The sequence below is a fragment of the Glycine soja genome, chromosome 13, assembly GCF_004193775.1.
Source record: "Glycine soja cultivar W05 chromosome 13, ASM419377v2, whole genome shotgun sequence".
Classification (NCBI taxonomy): domain Eukaryota; kingdom Viridiplantae; phylum Streptophyta; class Magnoliopsida; order Fabales; family Fabaceae; genus Glycine; species Glycine soja.
In genome coordinates, this window is record NC_041014.1 from 29949730 (window position 1) to 29968273 (window position 18544).

The following is an 18544-nucleotide window of genomic DNA, read 5'->3' on the forward strand; positions in this document are numbered from 1 at the left end:
TTCTGTTGTGAACTTGTGATGTTCTCAATTTAGAATATTCATGTTTATTATACACTATACACGTGTAGTTTGATTCAGTTTAAGTAGTTTCTGAAAACAGCGAAATTATAAACCTCGTATTAAAAAAGATACGTTACAGATCATTCATTGTCAAATTAATTATTCAGTATCAATAGAAATAATGTATCATACTAAGATTTGAACGTATAGAAAATCACAACGTCAAAAAATATATAAATAAAATTACATTATCATTATAAAAAATGAGTTCCATCATAAGTTATGGTAAAGATAATTTAAATAAAAAAAATTAACATAAATATAATATGCAATTTAGTTAGATTTTCACAATAACCAGCAAAATCCAAGCCATACTGTACAAAAATAAAAAACATGTGATACATCCCAAATGATGGATAAATTGGCAGATCCAGCTAAATACGGTGCTAGACCCTGATTTATGTCAAACAAATGACGTGGCTAGAAGAAATACACTATGGTCAATCAACTGACTAAAATAAATCGACACTCAGCATAAGAAAATACGCGGATCAAGAAAAAGGCAGCTACCGGAAACAAAATACGCGGCTAGGAGAATAAACATAATCTAACGCCAAATTTTTCCATAAAATTTCAGGTAAAGGTTTGCTCAAGCCTAGTTCAAACAGTGGGGAAAATCTATCCAACCCCAGTAGCTCTTAGTTCACGACTTCTAAAACTAAATAAATTTAAGTCTCAAGATACATTAGCAATGACAATTTCTTCCCGAGACAAAACACCACCAGATCTGCCAACAAGACGCATTCAAAATAATCCCATAGCACTAATAAAAATATCCAAATCAGTTAAAGGGCTGCAAGGGAAGATTTGCAGGCTAATGGCCTATCTACTGCCTCCCGCTTTTACCCTGTGTTGAAAGTTTTGCGGCAACTTGCTCTTCAGACAAAGGTAGATAGTAGATCCGAGGAGTTGCTGTGGTTTTGCGGAAGAGATCATCCAGAGTGACAATAGGTGGGTCAACTTTCTCAGGGAGGGGTGGTGGAGATGGAAGCCGTTCTCTTGCTACTGGTGGGGGTTTTGACAATGGTGGTGGAGGTGGGAGAATGACTGGAACTGGATGCTGCTCCCTGTGCAGATGGGGGGAAGGCTCTGGCTGTGAGAAGGGGGGAGCAGGAGGAACTGCTCGATCAGTGCTGTCCGATGCAGCCTGAGTAGGAGGAGGTTCTAACTTCATTTTCACTTCTTCAGGATCAACATACTCTGCAACTAAGAGACGCCCACCATTTGGTGGCCATTGCAAATTATATACAGCATTCCGTGTCTCAATAGCTTCTTCCACAGATGAGTACTATATCACCAAGAAATCAACAAAAGATTACTTAAATGTCAGAACCATGTCATTATATAACAACATCACATGGGAATTTACAGTTGCAGCAAGACGGGGATAAGAATTGTCTTACAGTAACATAGCAATGGGTCTTTATTTGGTCCATCCAGAAGCTGCTGACATTCCCAGTCTTACCAAGAAGTTCTTGCACTGCTTTTAGGGTAAATGGACGGAGGAAACGGTCAATTCTGAGGGAATTAGTTGGGGACCTTTGTGATGGTGGAACTGCCAAAGATTAAAAAAAGACCATTTAACTTGAAAGGCAGAGACAGAAAATACAACACATGGCAGTATGACAACAAAGTAATCCATAAAAGAACATGCTGTACAACATAAACAAAATACACCTATGTGAAAGCACATGACAACCAACTAGTCAACAACCAAGCATTATCTCAGTAAATGCATGTGCGTGAAAAAATCAACCAGCAGGTAATTATCCATCTTCAAATAAAAACCTCCACAAAAACATTTAAGAGTATAAGATATATGCAACTTGTGCTTCGAGAAGTCTCCAGGATTTAAATCTGAAAGTGCCAGGAATTTATTTATTTGGGCTACAAGCTAGGAATTGAAATTTGATCTCCATTAATGCAACCCCATTACACGACAAACAGGAAGCATCAGTTCTTCATAGATCTACCATAATCACAACAATGTTGACTTACCAATGTGTTCTTTAGGTGTATCATCAGTTGCAGAGGAATCAGACCTAGAGAAGCTGCGTTTCAAAGTAATTGGCTCATCTCTAGGTGTAGTAGCAGGCCTGGGAGTAGTGCTTTGTGCATCTGGACCTTTAACTGTTTCAGTGTTCCACCTGCGTTGCCTTTTGGCAGGCTCACTGTTCCCAACTTCTGAGACAAAATGTTCCAAATAATACAGGATGATAAAAAATACATAAAAGAAAAAATAATAACAGCAAAGCAACATATAGTGCATATAATTCTTGCTTGCCCTTAAGGAGTACAACCAATAAAGTTTCAGATAATATGTTGCTTACCATTAAATTTCCGTTTCTCAGTCAGGGCAGCAGGACTAATGTCAATATCTTGGTGGGTATCATCTTTTCCTGCAGATAGACTATCTCCAACAGCTATAGTACTACTTTCCTCCTTCACAATAGGCTTTTCAATCTCTACTTTGTCTTTAAGTTCATCAACATTAAACTTAGAATCAATTTGCTTAGTCTCAGGCAAATCCTCTTCCATAGAATCATCACCAGAACTTCTGTCCAAGTTCAACTTTTCTGAATACCCTACATCATCACTGCTATTGGTCTTGTTCAAGTCTGGACTTGAAACATTATTGATATTTTCTTCAACAGATGCCTTTTTCTCATGCAGCCCTCCAACATCCATTGAATGTGATTCATCATAAGAAACAGGAACATCATTTCTGGATGATGGTTCTTCCACCATCTCCGGCTTAACAATATCTTGTTCTAATTTGACATTATCAGTAATTATAGTATCCTTTAGTTCATTCTTTTGATTAATTGACAGAGAATCAGTAGAAATAGAATCAGATTTTACTTGAGACCCTAAACTAGGGTTGACCTCAGATACCTGGTTTTCTGGAACAGCAGAGTCGGGAACAGGATCCTCATGCAAGGGCTTGGTGTCATAATCCAGTTGGGGCTTTGAGTCCTCACCATCCAGCTGCGCCTTTGACACCTCATTCTCCAGCTGTGCTGCTGAATCCTCATTATTCTTTTCGGCACGATAAGTATCCTCACCACTGGCCACTACTTCTGTTACTACACTCTCAGTGACCGTAATGATAGTCTCCACAGTAGAAGCATGGGCAATTGCCTCATGTCCCACATTTGCATAATCTCCACCAGCTGGCAAGCCCTTAGGTTCAACCTCTTGATCCATAGCTGACACACTATTATTAATGTTAACTTGGTTGGAAACACTGTCCTGCTTGTCATTCTTATCGCTGTCATGATCCACAATCTCCTGAATCTTTTCCACATTTCCCGTTTCAATTGGATCAACAAAACCACCCTTGCCCTTTTCAGCAGTATCAAATGTTTTGGCACTGGCCCTGTCAGTTGAATCAACCATTTCAGCATCCACAGTAACTGCTTCCGAAACTTTTTTCCCATCTGCATGACCATCGAAACCATTGGCCTCATCCTTCTCAGAAGCCTCATCAACCTCCCTTTCCAGACGAAGGACTTCGTCCAAACGTTTGACCAAATCATCCTTCAAACCCTTGGTACTTATCTTCCTCCTCTTCAGCTCATCTTTCAGCTCTGTAACCTTCCACTGATTGATGGGGCGATTGTGGAGAATCTGATATTTTGGCGACATTATGTCCAAACGCAAATCGCTTTCCCTTACCTGAAGCCAACAATCAAATTCACAACAACAAAGAAACAAACAACAATCAATTCCAATAATCACAGTGTTCATCCTAAAATCACTGTAGACTGAACTGGGTGTGAATAAAAAAAACTAAACAATACAAACTATTTGTTAAAATTGAAACCACACTGAAAGAATTTGGTACAGAAAGAAAACTGGACATCAAATTGATAACGACAACATCCAAGGGAACCATGAAATTTCAAACAATAACCTCTAATATTGAAATGCAAAATAATTTATATATGAAAATTCTTTCATATATGCATTATCAATAGAGAGAAAGAGAACGGAGAGGTACCCACAATGATGATAGTTTGCGGAGAATCGAGAAAAGAGGCACTCTCACAGAAACCCTAATTTGAGAACAGAAAAAGAGGCGGCAGAGAAGAAAAAACAGAGAGGCATCGAAGATTCGAGTCCCGAAGCGAAGAACCAAACTGATTGCACTCTCCCTTTGTTACTCCTATCCCTATCTCCCTGAAAACACCGAAGCAGAAGAAGAAGAAGAAAATGTCGAAAAGAAACGAAAACAAGAGAAAATAAAAATTCAATATCAGCAAAATGTTTTATCCAAAACAAATGTAAAAGAAGAGGATGAGATTTTCAGGAGTGAGGAATTGCTTCTCCAAAATCTTTTCTAGGGCTTTTTTTTGTTGTTGTTGTTGTTGTTGTTTGGTTGAGGGTTCTTTTTTCTCTTTGGCGATTGTGTGCGCCTTTTGTTCCGTTTCGTGAGGGAACCCTGAAGTAATACCGAGTGGGTCTCGTTTCCACAGCGGTTGCTAACATTAAGATCTTCTCGTTGTGATGCCGATAATGCCCCTGAAACGTGGCTCAAAGACAATCCAGAATTTCATTCAAAGTTATGAAATCCGGGGTCAATACTCCATATGAGTTATTAATTAGTCTAATTTGATCCGATATATATTAAAAATTTTAAAATTATATATGTTGAATGAGAAATTTGCGTGCAAACAAAATCAATATAATTCATAAAAAAATGGTTAAAAAATTAGCATGATGCAAAAGAGATTATGCATAGAACATTTCAACCATTATAACTTTAACTAATTTAATACTTTGTCAATCAAAGTCCTCAATACAGAGAAAGGGTATGAATCTCTATTTTATTTTCAAACGTCTTGGCTAGTTGTCTAATTAACTTTCCTTCTAAACTTATTAATCCAAATATCCAACAAATAGTATATTTTATCCAATCTCTTGTTATTGTTAATTTATTTTTTTCTTCTTTTTTCCCCTTCCAATTTATCTCTACCAAAAATAGGATGAACTCCCACATGTACAGTGTTCTATCTATCGTATATCAAACCCAGTTGAAGCCATTTAGTGCACAATTCAATACTTCTATAGTTATTTTACCCTTGAAAAAAAGAAGCACGAGTAACAAAATGTGAAACTGTGTAGTTACTAATTACAAAAGTTGAAAGTAAACTCTTTTGAAATTCATGCCTACTCAAACCAAAGATCCAAACTAACATATAAAATCTAGAAAGGCAAGCAAAGTTGAATATTTCAATGAGTGGTTTCATAACCAACCGTGTCATCTTTGAAGAAAGAAAAAAAATTGACAAACCCAATTTCTAGAATCAAAATAATGAAAATATAATTTACAAGGCTACTCTAGCCTAGCCTTAAGAAACTAAAGCAAAGCTTATTAAAACGACTACAAAGTACAAACTTAAGAAGAATATAACTAACATCACCAAAAGCCTTCAAGGATAAAAGTTAGATGCAATTCCATAAGTACTTTTAACGTGTTCTCCAATCAGAATTGGACTATTAGTATCAGGTAATCCATATAGTTAAGGTTTGCATTACCAAGGTGAAACTCAAATTCTCATTGGAGGATAGCAACAAAAGGCACTTAATCATTATATCACACCTAAGTTTTGTCCTCTATTACTTTTTAGCCAAACTCATACAAAACAATGGTTCAAAACGGTCAAGGCAAAGGTTTTTAGCTGAATCCATTTTTTGAATGCAAAATCATATAAGATTGGAAAAATGTTCAACTCATAATAATCTCAAATTCAAAATGGAAAACCAATCCTTAGCTCACCCCAACTTTCACGAAATCTCGTACTTGTCACCCAAAGAAGGGTATTTAGAAAGTATTAGTATTAGTAGATTGGTGTCAGTCACAAAACCAAAAACCAAACTCAGGTTCATCAGGTATCTAAACATGAACAGAAACACAAGGTAGTTCCACTTTGTGTGGAAGAGAACAGACAAAAAATCACAGATAAAACTCACCGGAAATGGGTGCGGTGCGGTGGCGCGACAATGCAGTGGCATGACAGTGCGGTGCCCATCAAGATGAAGAGTATGGTAAAGATCGAGAGAATGAAGAAGATGAGCATGAAGACGAGAGAGAAGTGGTTGAGGTTTTTTAGGGTCATCCATAACGACATCGTTTTGTAGTATTTTTTTCGTGCAAAAACAGGTTTTAAAAACCAGTCTGAGTCGTCGAGTTTACACAAAACCAGTCAGGTCATCCCGGGACAGATGCATGGCCGGTTCAATAATCAAGATTGAGAGCGAAAGGAAGACATTGGCAAAGTACATTTTCCCAATCGAGTAAAATAATGTTTGACTGGACCAAGTACCAACCCGACAAACCAAAACAGTCCAAGTCCCATAAAAAATTACTAATTTTAATTGGTTCAATTCTTTTTAATATTTTAATAATAAGGCGAACCAGCTCACCCTATTATGGATTCCTTTGCTGATTACGATAAGTTGTAAGTTGTCGTGACTCAACTACTTGTCCCATGTTGTTTTGTTTGTCTTATATTTTTAGCAAATCAAACACATCCTAAATCTCTTTTATAATAACTCAAGTATTTTACTTAATCAACTGATTAAGTTAGACTCTCTTAACGATCTAAATCTTATTTGAAACTAGTATTTTAGTTTAGACAAATGTTTATTTTAATAGAATTAAAATTCATAATAAATATGTATGTTTAAATATATAAATTATATTTGGATTCATAATAAACAATTCAAATATCCTTAAAGACAAACTTATGTGTGCTTTTATTAATTCACTCGCTCTCGTATTCACATACTCTTCTCTCGTGGGTGAACTTCATTGTCCTATCATGCATCGAGTACATATATTACCTTCAAAATTTTAACATGCTCCTCATATGTGTCTAATATACTATCACTTTATGCTTTTAATATTAACTAAACAAACTCTTTACCAAGCTATAACTTAATATCAAAAAATAATTTAAAATGTGTATGTTATCTTTAAAATTTAAACACATTTCTAACATGCATATGATATGTTATTTTATGTTTTTAACATTAACCAGATGATTTAACTTAACTTTTTATCTTTTTTCAAGCTGTCATTATTAATATCTTTAGTTCTGATTTTAATTTAAATATTTTAAAATATATATTAATAATTAAAATAATAATATGTCATAATATAAATTATCTATCGTGAATCTAGAGTATCTATAAGTACAAAATATTTATTTATTGCAAGTTTTAATTATAATATGATTTAAATATTTATAAATGTTTATTTATATAAATTTTAGTTGTATTAAATGAATATTTATTGTATGCAATTAGAGTTCAGCATGTGGGTTTTGGCCGGTAGGCTGCCTATGAAACCTATAAGGCACATGGTATACAAGCCTTTATATTTTGAGCTTGTTTGAATTGCAAGTTTTTTTAGCTTGGTCTGCTTAATCCACGAGTTAAACGAATTTATTGGTGGATCCCTATAAATTTTTTTACAATTTAATATGAAAATATAATTGTAATAAATAAGAGATGTAAACTAAGTATAAATAAATAAAAAAGTATAAAATTTAAGTATTTTACATATGGTTCAACGGTTGGTGAATGATGATATAATATTTTGATTTAGTATAAAATTATAGATTAAATAAACATGATGTAGAAAAATGTTTTTTAAGTAACTCAAGATGCAAATTATGTTAGCATTCTGGACAAATAAGTTTTTTAATTAGACAATCCATAGTTAGTTTTTAAAATGGACCAAATTTTATATATTAAAATTTAATTTTCTATTTTTTATTTTGATTTTTTGTCAAATGTGGGTCACATTGCTAAACCCATTGACTACGTGGGACAGGTGCAACCTTGTTAAAAATAAACTCATGTTAATCTGTACAAATCATACGGATCAACTTGATCCGTATGAAATCTGTATGATTAATATGGATCAAGCTGATCCATATGAGTCATCACTACTCCAATAGTATCAAACGAGGATTATCTTATTTCTGAAACACAACATCCTTTAACACATCTCCTTCTAGCTCTAGGCCATTTCTTGGCTAACATTCAAGGGCCAAAGCAATTTAATTTGTGAATCCCTTAATTCTTCTTTAAGGGTGTATTTGGTTGTGTGGAAGATAAAAAAAAATATATGAATTAAAATAAAGAGAAAGAGATGTGAGATTCACATATAATTTTGAAAATTGTGTCTCTTTTTCTTCTATTTCTTCACAATCAAACACACTAACTAACCCATGTTGGTGCAAACAAATAAGATAAGATTATAATTTTCAAAAAGGTTAAAATGTAATTTTGGTATTTTTATTTTTTAAAATCTACGATTTTAGTTCTCTTATTTTTTAATTGAAACATTTTGTTATCTACTTTTAAAAAATCTACAATTTTAGTCCTCCTATTTTTTAATTGAGGCATTTTGTCCCTCACTTTTAAAAAATTTGTAATTTTAGTCCTTTTGATCAAGTTCAAGTTTGTTGATGTGTACTTTTTTAATAAATTAAGCTTATTAACAATTAAATAATTTTAAAATAAACATTTTTCATGTGTATAACAAACAAACAGTTGTCAGTTAACATTTACATAGTATATACATCAACGTTTGAAATTAGTCATAATGATTAAAATTATAGATTTTTTAAAAATAGAGGACAAAATATCTCAATTAAAAAATGAGGATTAAATTTATGAACTTTTTAAAAGTGGACAATGAAATGTCTCAATTAAAAAATGAGGGGACTAAAAACACAAATTTGAAAAAATAGGAAGATGAAAATTGCATTTTAACCTTTTCAAAAATAATGGTTAATGGAATAAAGTTCTTAGGATTATTATTCAAAACTGTTTGATAATTTACTTGAAGGTGTGTTTAGTTTAGAGGAAAAAAATTAGAGTGTAAAAGGTGAGTTTCACTTAATAAAGTACAAAATTTATTTGGTATATTATTTTTGTTCTTTATACCAAACATAAACGGAAGAAAAAACTTTATTGTTAATAATAATTTTATCTAACTCAAACGTGATTAATTCAAGTGGAGGGTTTAAAAAAAATATAGATGATAATTGATGCTCTAGTTTGTGTTGGATTCGCAAACTAATTTAACAATATTTCTAAATCCTATAACCTCTAAATAATTCATAAATCATAACCATACAAGTTATATACAGCAAGAAAAAAAGTAAAAAAAAATGAATAAAAAGAAATCATAAGTACTTTTTTCATTGTTTAATTAACGAGAAAAAAGAATCTGGGGAGCATTTAAAAAATGTCTCTTCTTAAGTAAACAAAATAATAAAATAATAAATTTACTCAAATAGTATTATAAATCATTAAATATTATTTTAGGTTCGCATAAATTTTTTATAATAACTCGTATGTCATGCTCAATCAATAAATTAGACCCCTCAAAATAAATCATTTAATATAATTTCATGTTTTCACGAATAAAAAAACAAACGAATATTTTTTTTTTTTGCATGTTCTCTTTTTTACTTTTTCTTTCCGACTCAAAAAAGAAGAAAAGAATTAATTTTTTCCCGTCCGAATAAGAAATGAGAAAAAAAACAACAAATTATATTTCCGGTGTGTTTATTTGCTAATGGTCTTGTTTCACAACCATATATTATCCTTAGCAAAAGCGCCAGATAGATGCTCGCTAAGCATTGTATGTGGCAAGTGAGTAAGCAAGCATATACTCATGAGCACTCCTAAATTACTGTGATACGCGTTTCACACAGGCACGCAGTGGTAACATATTCAGTTCATTTCCCTGTCATTTTACAAGTCTCAAATAACTGAATAAGTAGAGTAAATCTATCAAGCAATCATCATCAGAACTGCGAAGACGGAAGGGCGTAATGTGGCCTTCCTGAGAGAGGTTTTGGCTGGGGAGATGGAAGAGAGGCACCACCCGTTTATGGAAGAGGTTGACATTGTGTAATGAAGACTCAAATGTTTATGCTATATAGCCCTATGTAGCAATGGGGTGTGTGGCATGTCCAATCGGCTATCCCCATTTTATGTGACCTTTGGTAGATAATGAAAACGAAAGCCAAACAAAGGAGAGCTTCATTCCTATCCTTGAAGATGAGGTTTGAATGTAGGAGATTAACTACGAGAGAATGACCATAACCCTATGTCACTTTGGATCACCCACACCCACCTCAATTGTCACATACCCTTTTTGCCATTTACCTTCACAAACCATGTACAACACAAAAAATGGCCATAATTTTTTTAGGGGCACTAATTAAATTTGTTTTCTTGACTTTTGGGGTGCTTAGCACATTGTTACATATGGACCATAATATCAAATAACTGAATAAGTAGAGTAAATCTATCAAGCAATCATCATCAGAACTGATGGATAATCCCTACTAATATCATCAAGAAAACTCATGGATAGTCCCTACTAATATCATGATATCATGGTAAGTCAAAAATCTATGTCATGCACCATAACAATAAAAAATAAAATAAAAAAAATCAGTTGCTATAAGCCAACCCAAGAAAGAAAAATTATTCCTTTTTCTGGGTTACTAATTGCTAATTCACGGGCCCAAATTAAACATCCTATGTAGGTTCTTTATTGAAAGACAATACTATTCGAGACAGGGTCGGACACTTAATGAAAAGATCTCTCCGAGCGGAAATTCAAACTTTTATTTTTGTTCAGCACATAAATACAATGACATTATTGTAAGATATAAATGATATGATAATATGAGTGAGATGAAAACAAAGTTACTAGGAGTTGGGGATTGGAGAGCTGACATAGGGTTAATCTCCTTGCAGCAGAAGAAACTGACGTGAAGACACAAGAGGATAACTGGGAAGCCGAGGTTTGTGTGCGGTTAAGATCAGATACAAATGTTGTTGAATAGTAAATTTTGCTTATCGTATTTGTGCTTTGGATGTTTAGTGTGTTCTAAACTTTGTAGTTTCTATGGACAGAAAGCACCTGAAGTGGACCAACCATCAAATTCCTTTCTGCTTCTCCTGAATGGAATTGGAGTATTTTCTTCCGGTGTGTTGGGTGCTCTCTATAAACTTGCTCAGAAAGAAAAGTCCACTGTTGTTGCAACAATAGAAACAGTAAGCTTATATGCACTCTTAGGAGTAAATGTAATGTCATGGAGAAGGAATACAATGACCTAAAGTTCAGTGCTGAAAAGAAGGGTGCTTTGGACTCTCTAAGGTTTTAAGAGAAAAAGAAGAGGAGCTTCATCAGCTAAAGGATCAGTTTGAACTTGCCCTAGGTGAAGCAAGCAAAAGCCAGATCGTCATTGCTGATTTATCCCAAGAAAGAGATGATTTGAAGGAGGCTCTAGATAATGAATCTAGCAAGGTGAATCATTTGAAGCATGAACTCCAAGTTACCCAGGAGAATCTTGCAAAATCAAGAAATGAGTCTGCTGAATTGGAAAACCTTCTAACTTTGTCAAATAAACTGTGCAAAGAGCTCGAGCTCGAGGTCTCTAAGCTCTCGTCTGAGCTCACTGAGGTTAATGAATCGCTACAGAGAAACCTTGATGATGTGAAACATGAGGCAAATTGCTAGCAAGTGAGCTTACAACTGCCAAGGAACACTTGAGGGAAGCACAAGCAGAGCTGCAAGGTGTGTCAAAAGAATTGACAGCTGCTCTTGAAAAGAATGATAGCCTACAAAAAGAATTAGTTGAAGTCTACAAAAAGGCTGAAAGCACAGCAGAGGATTTGAAGGAACAAAAACAGTTAGGTTGCTTCTCTGAACAAAGATTTACGAGCATTAGAGCAGCAAGTCTCAAAAGACAAGGAGTCCCGAAAATCTCTTGAGGGGGACCTGGAGGAGGCGACCAAATCATTAGATGAAATGAACCGAAATGCGGTGATCCTTTCTGGGGAACTACAGAGAGCTAATTCTCTTGTTTCTAGCCTTGAAAAAGAGAAAGATGTGCTTATTAAGTTCCTAAACGACCAAAGAAATGCATGCAAAGAGGCCCAAGACAACATTGAAGGTGCTCATAACCTTATCATGAAACTTGGCAAAGAAAGAGAGAATTTAGAGAAAAAAGGTAAGAAATTTGAGGAGGAATTGGCTTCTGCCAAGGGTGAGATATTGTGCTTGAAGAGTCGAATCAATTCTTCAAAAGTTGCTGTTAACAATGACCAAGTGCAGAAAGATGGAGGTGAAAACAAAGGTCAATTCATCAGAAGTTGCTGTTAAAAATGGCCCAGTGCAGAAAGATGGAGGTGAAAAAAAGGTCAATTCTTCAAAAGTTGCGGTTAACAGTGAGCAAGCACAGAAAGATGAAGGTGAAAACAAGGTTACTGTAAGCGCACGGAAGACTGTCAGAAGAAGAAAGGCTAATCCACAATAACAGAGAAATTAGAGAGATTTCTATTAAAAATATTCCGATTAGGATCATGATATTCTGTAATAAACTATTTGGAAGTCATTTGATGCCGAACTCTATTCACTTTTGGCATGCAAATATTTTCATGTTGCAATAGTATTGTACAAATGAAATGACACAGTAGGAATTGTTAAGCTAAGCTTTTTGGAGAGTTGATTTCTGATAGTAAACCTAAAAAACAAAAGGTAAGAATACCATTACTAACCTTAGTCTCAATATTAAACATTAGTGTGTATATACAGCTACTTTTCCTTGTCTATGAAGCAAATCGACAAGCTTGTTGCCACTGCTCTTTTTCCTGAACTGTACCATTAGTGATTCGGTTAACTCTGGCTCCTCCCATCTCTTTTATTTGTTGAGAAATGCTAGCAACACAATTTTTATTAATTGAAATTTTATTGGAAACCATAAAATTTTGTTAGTTTCGTGACTTATTTAACGAACTCCACTTATGATTTTGTGATTTCCAATCATTTTTAACCAATAATAGATAGTATGTTAGGAATGCGTTATAAAGTGTGTTTATTAGTGCTTCACTTATTTGTTTTCATTTGTCAGATGTTGTTTTTATCTATTCAGCTAATGTCTTAAAACATTTCGATAGCAACATGTAGTAGAATGAAATCCTGTTATTCAAGCTTTAGTCCATCTAGCAAAATATTACACATTATTACTTCGCGTGATGAATCATTGCTTGTTCTCATAACATGAAGGTAATATAAATCTAAAGCACAAATGAATATAGTTTGATTAACAACACATGTTGAGTTTGTGGAGAATGATTTGTATTCAATCTTTGTAGAATACACACTGGAGGAGGAATGAGTAACTTAAGTGTGACTAAGTCCCTTAAACTGAGTGATTAGGATTGTTGTTAATAGAAAAAAATATAAACCTAAAGTAGTTGTAATTTTTTTTTCCTTTGGAAATTAAAAACAGACAAATATTGTTACCTATTTTACGGCAATTCTTCATAGTAACCAATATCAAAATCCTACAACGTATCTTTTTAACGTTATTTGACAGGGATACTAATGAGAAATGTGATTAATATGCTTTTACTGTTAAAAAGCATGTGAAATGAGTTGTTGAACACTGTACTCCTCACTCCTCAGTTTGAAGCTCGAGGACATTTGTACAACTGCACTTCATACTCGTAAACAAATATATTTTCGGACACTTTAATAATATTTTCGTTTAGCTTTTAAAAAAAATATTTTTTGAAGGATTAAACTTTTTTTATTATGTATGGGCTTACATGCATTTCATTTAAGTAACTGGTTAGTTAAGTGTGTGATTGGATATGGATTTGTAGAATTAGTTTTGAATAAACATCATTTTATAGAATTGATTCTAAGTAAACGTGAGTATATAGTAGCATGATTTTTTTTGGATAACATTAGAAAATTTATTTGGACACACAATGTTTGGAAATTGCACTCAATTAATTTTGATACAATTTTTTTGTATGTAATTACTAAAATGACTTGAGTTAGTATAAACATGGAACAAATAACATGCTTAAAGTTGATCGGCAATCGAATGTCCACATAGTTGGAATGTTTCTATCCACCATCAATGATGCAATAAATAATAGGACTCAAGTTAGTATTGATGCAAAAGCTACTTCTGATAGCTTCAATGGGACTAGAGTTGATCGGCAGTCGAATGTCCACATAGTTGGAATGTTTCTATCCAGCATCTCGCTGTTCTCTAATTTTATTTAGAAGATGAGATTTGAGTTTAAAACTTAGAATCATGATTTCAACACATTGCCAAATATCACGGTCAACGAAAAAATTATGTTTGATTCATCCTAGACTCAAGTTGAGGCATGTAAAATGTGGATCCAAACATGCCTTAACTATATGTTTGAATACCCATTTGAGATTAGTATACATGCAATGTAAGCCATCTTAGGTTGTCTTTTTCTCGAGTTGATATAACGTGACTACTTGGTGTTAATCCAAATTCACAAATAAGTACAACAAACCTGAAATTTTGCACACTGACACAGGAGAGGACAAATCCCAGTTTTGTTACCAGGTATAGTTGAACGTCAGTGTGGTGACTTTTGTTTTCTAACAGGAAAAAAATGAAAACAATATTTATTAAAATATAGAAACAATTAAATAAAGATTGCATTGAGAAATACAAAAAATCCAAAAAAAACTGAAATTCATTCACAAATTCATCCAAATCCTTTTCATGTTTCCAGGATAAAATTAACATTCTTAAATAAAACTTTTAAAATGGGGAAAATCAGGCAAGATCCTCAAGCATGGCTCAGATTTAACTTAAGTTTTTATTAATGAAACGAAGCAGCATGAAGAAAAGATACGTAATCAGTGAACGTAAAATGATCAGCCTCAGCTTGCTTGTTTATTCATTAATAGTGGAATTTATATACATCTGCAGCATGAGGTTGTTATAACCGACTAACTAATCTAACCAACTCTTTAACCTCTAACTGAAAAGTTGTTATAGCTGTAGTTATACTGTTAACACGCCCCCCCTCAAGCTGGGAATGTATGTTTATCATTCCCAGCTTGTTACAAAGATGCTGGAAAACTACCGGGGTCAAGGGTTTAGTAAAGATATCCGCGAGTTGCAGACTGGACGATACGGGAAGAAGCTTGAGGAACCCTGAAGTGACTTTGTTACGAACAAGATGACAATCGATTTCAATATGCTTGGTGCGTTCATGGAATACGGGATTCGTTGCTATCTGAATTGCGGACCGATTGTCACAGTACAAAGTAGCTGGTTGAACGAATGTTGCGCGAAGATCCTGAAGAAGATATGTCAGCCATTGAAGTTCACAGGTTGTGGATGCAAGAGCGCGATACTCAGCTTCGGAGGAGCTGCGGGAAACGGTGGATTGTTTCTTCGACTGCCATGAAACGAGGGAAGAGCCTAGATACACAAGGAACCCTGTGGTGGATTTTCGAGAATCTTTGCATCCTGCCCAATCCGAGTCACTGAAAGCTCGGAGTTGGGGCGTTCCTGTTGCTGCGAAAAAGAGCCCAGACCCTGGTGTTCCTTTGAGGTATCGTAGTACACGAAAAGCGGCCTGAAGGTGAGCAGTTGTAGGAGCAGACATGTATTGACTGAGTTGCTGGACTGCGTATGCGATATCTGGGCGCGTGTTGGTCAGATATATGAGCTTCCCTATTAATCTTCGATAAGAAGAAGAAGACTCGTTCGGAAGAGGGTTACCCGAGCTCTTTTGCAGTTTTACTGAATAATCCATTGGTGTTGAGTGCGGTTTGCAACCCAACATGCCTGATTCAGATAAGATATCTAATACATACTTACGCTGGCATAGATGAATTCCTTTAGAGGTTCGAGCAATCTCCAGCCCCAGAAAGAACTTCAAGTTCCCAAGATCTTTAATTCTAAACTCTTGGTCCAAAAGAGTGGTTATAGCCTGTATCTCCGTCAAGCTGTTCCCTGTAAGAATTATGTCGTCTACATACACTAAGAGGATGGTAATGGTGGATCCGGTTATGCGCAAGAAAAGAGAATGATCCGAATCAGACCGTTGGAAGCCATGGGAGGTGAGGAAGCTTGACAACTTCGTGAACCATTGCCGGCTGGCTTGCTTAAGGCCGTAGAGGGAACGTTGAAGACGACAGACCAGCTTCGGGTTATCAACTGGAAGTCCCGGTGGAACTTGCATATATACCTCTTCTTCAAGTTCCCCATGGAGAAACGCGTTGTTGACGTCCAGTTGCCGCAGGTGCCATTTGTTGAGTGCGGCCAAAGCTAGAAGAACTCGTACGGAGGTGAGTTTTGCTACCGGAGAGAAGGTGTCAAGGTAGTCCAACCCCTCCGTTTGAGTGTAACCCTTGGCAACCAAGCGTGCCTTGTATCTTTCTATGGACCCGTCGGCTCGATATTTGATCTTATATATCCAGCGACATCCGATAGCTGTTTTGTGAGAAGGAAGAGGCATGAGTCTCCAAGTATTGTTCATTTGTAAAGCTTGTAATTCGGCCGTCATAGCTTTAATCCAACAGTCATGGCGAGAAGCTTCGACGTATGACGCAGGTTCTATGGCTGATGATATAGTCATTACAAAATTTCTATGTGCAGGTGAAAGCCGTGAGTATGAAAGTACCGAGCTTAGAGGATAGCGAACAACCATTGAAGCTGTTGATGTAGACGAAGCAAGGCTTTTGTGATAGTCTTGGAGATAGGCTGGGGAACGTTTTGATCGTGTTGAACGCCTAGATTGTGGAGGAGCTTGTTCTCTCAAATGATCATTACAAGGCGGATGTGCTGGTATTGAGGTTTGGGGGATTTGTTTCTCTTCCGGTGGGTGAAGTTCTTTGCCGGAAAAGGGTATCGGTGATGGCGCTGAGTTATTTCTGTTCGAAGGTTAGGTTTCAGGCAATTGTGGAAAATGATTTTCGTAAAAAGTAACATTTCTAGATACTGCAACATCATGTGAATGCAAGTCATACACAAGATAACCCTTCGTGTGTGCTTTGAAACCAATGAAAATGCATGGATGTCCCCTGGGATCAAATTTTTGTCGATTTGCTTTGAGTGTGTTAATATAACACAAGCATCCGAAAACGCGAATGTTAGAGATATCACATGGGTGTTTGTGCAGTTTTTCGTAAGGTGAAATATTATGCAAAAATGGCGTAGGGATACGATTGATCAAGTACGCTGCGTGTGGCAAAGCATAGCACCAGAAGGTAGGTGGTAAGCTTGCCTGAAAAAGGAGTGATCGTGTAACGTTAAGCAAGTGTTGATGCTTACGTTCTACGATCCCATTTTGTTCTGGGGTCTCGACACACGTGGTTTGGTGTATGATCCCCTTAGACGCATAATAATCATGCATGAAGAATTCTATTCCATTATCGCTTCTTATTATTTTAATCCTGCCGTCATATTGGGTTTCAATGAAAGCAATGAAGTTGGTGATGATGTGTCGCGTTTCGGCTTTAGTTTTCATGAGGTATACCCATGTGAAACGCGAATGATCATCAACGATGGTTAGAAAGTACTTGTGACCATGCATGGATAATTTTGAGCATGGACCCCATATGTCCATATGCAGTAAATCAAAAGAATGCAATGCATGTGATTTGCTAGAATGAAAAGGCATTTTCTTGTGCTTTGCATAATGGCATGTGTTGCAGACAAAATTTGTATCATTTCTTGAAAGGGAATAATAGTTTCTCATACATTGTAATCTCTCAGTTGATGGATGTCCCATTCTAAAATGCCATAGGTCTATGGGGATGGTATTGCACTGAGGATTAGTGATGATCGAGTTTGCAGCTTTAGTGGGTATTTGGTTTGGTATCAGGTGATATAAGCCATGCCTTGCTTCAACTATACCAATCTTCACATGGTTGTTCGTTTCCTGTAAAACGCAAGATGTGGAAGAGAAGATTAATTCGTAATTATTAGAAGAAACGAGTTTTGAGATTGAAATAAGATTGAACGTGAATGTGGGTATGTAGAGTACATCGTGTAGGATCAAATTAGATGAGAAATGTACTGTTCCTGAGTGAGTGGCGTGAACGTGATGGCCGTTAGGAAGTTTCACCGTGATTGGGTCGATTTTTGTGTATGAATGTAGATTATGTAGCGAGCAAGTGACATGGTCCGTTGCTCCTGAATCTAGAATCCAGGAGGTGGGATATCTGTGTGTGGAAGGTGACGTACCTGGGTTTAGTGATGTATTGATAGTGCTTGAGGACATTGACGCCACCTGTTTGGGTTGATTAGTCGTCGAGTTTCCTGCCTGTGGCTGTTGGATTAAGGCCAGTAGTGCCTTATACTGCTCAGGGGAGAAGTGAACAATTTCTTGCGACTCGTGTTGCTGAGCATGATCATCGGTGGTTCTTCCTTCTACTGCCATTATGTTATTCACGGTGGTTTTTCCTCCGAACGGTTTATAACCCGGGGGATATCCGTGCTTACGATAGCAAACGTCCACTGTGTGTCCGATCTTGCCACAGTGTGTGCAAGTTTTCCTTCCATTGTTGCTCTTGTTCCTTCCGTCATAGGTTGCAGGTATCCCATGTTTTTTATAGCAAACGCTTTCTACATGACCAACACGT

General features: G+C 35.7%; 1 protein-coding gene and 1 long non-coding RNA gene across 4 annotated transcripts; one reads left to right on the top strand and one right to left on the bottom strand.

Annotated features, from left to right (window-relative positions):
- Positions 1-597: 597 nt before the first annotated feature.
- LOC114382681 (apoptotic chromatin condensation inducer in the nucleus-like) lies at positions 598-4513 on the bottom strand. Of its 3 annotated transcripts, none has more exons than XM_028342254.1 (5): positions 4068-4513; positions 2391-3738; positions 2059-2241; positions 1464-1615; positions 598-1348 (listed from the first exon to the last, which is right to left on the bottom strand). In XM_028342254.1, exons 2-5 carry the CDS (start codon positions 3706-3708, stop codon positions 887-889), a joined length of 2115 nt encoding a protein of 704 aa, XP_028198055.1. In that variant the 5' UTR covers positions 3709-3738; positions 4068-4513; the 3' UTR covers positions 598-886. The 3 variants fall into 3 exon arrangements, with proteins under 3 accessions (XP_028198055.1, XP_028198052.1, XP_028198054.1); XM_028342251.1 differs by having other exon boundaries at positions 2059-2244; positions 4068-4512; XM_028342253.1 differs by having other exon boundaries at positions 2059-2244; positions 4064-4512.
- A 5860-nt stretch (positions 4514-10373) lies between these two features.
- On the top strand, positions 10374-12597 carry LOC114381387. The gene is made up of 2 exons (XR_003660033.1): positions 10374-10904; positions 11017-12597. It is a non-coding gene; the product is annotated as an uncharacterized LOC114381387 (long non-coding RNA).
- The last annotated feature ends 5947 nt before the right edge of the window (positions 12598-18544 follow it).

What these genes read in the sequence shown, in the direction of transcription:
- LOC114382681 (XM_028342251.1), bottom strand. Translation starts at nt 3,708, where the DNA reads ATGTCGCCAAAATATCAGATTCTCCACAATCGCCCCATCAATCAGTGG. An exon ending in TACACCTAAAGAACACATTG is followed by an intron (nt 1,616 to 2,058) that starts GTAAGTCAACAT and finishes AATCTTTGGCAG; the next exon opens with TTCCACCATCACAAAGGTCC. An exon ending in AGACCCATTGCTATGTTACT is followed by an intron (nt 1,349 to 1,463) that starts GTAAGACAATTC and finishes TTGGTGATATAG; the next exon opens with TACTCATCTGTGGAAGAAGC.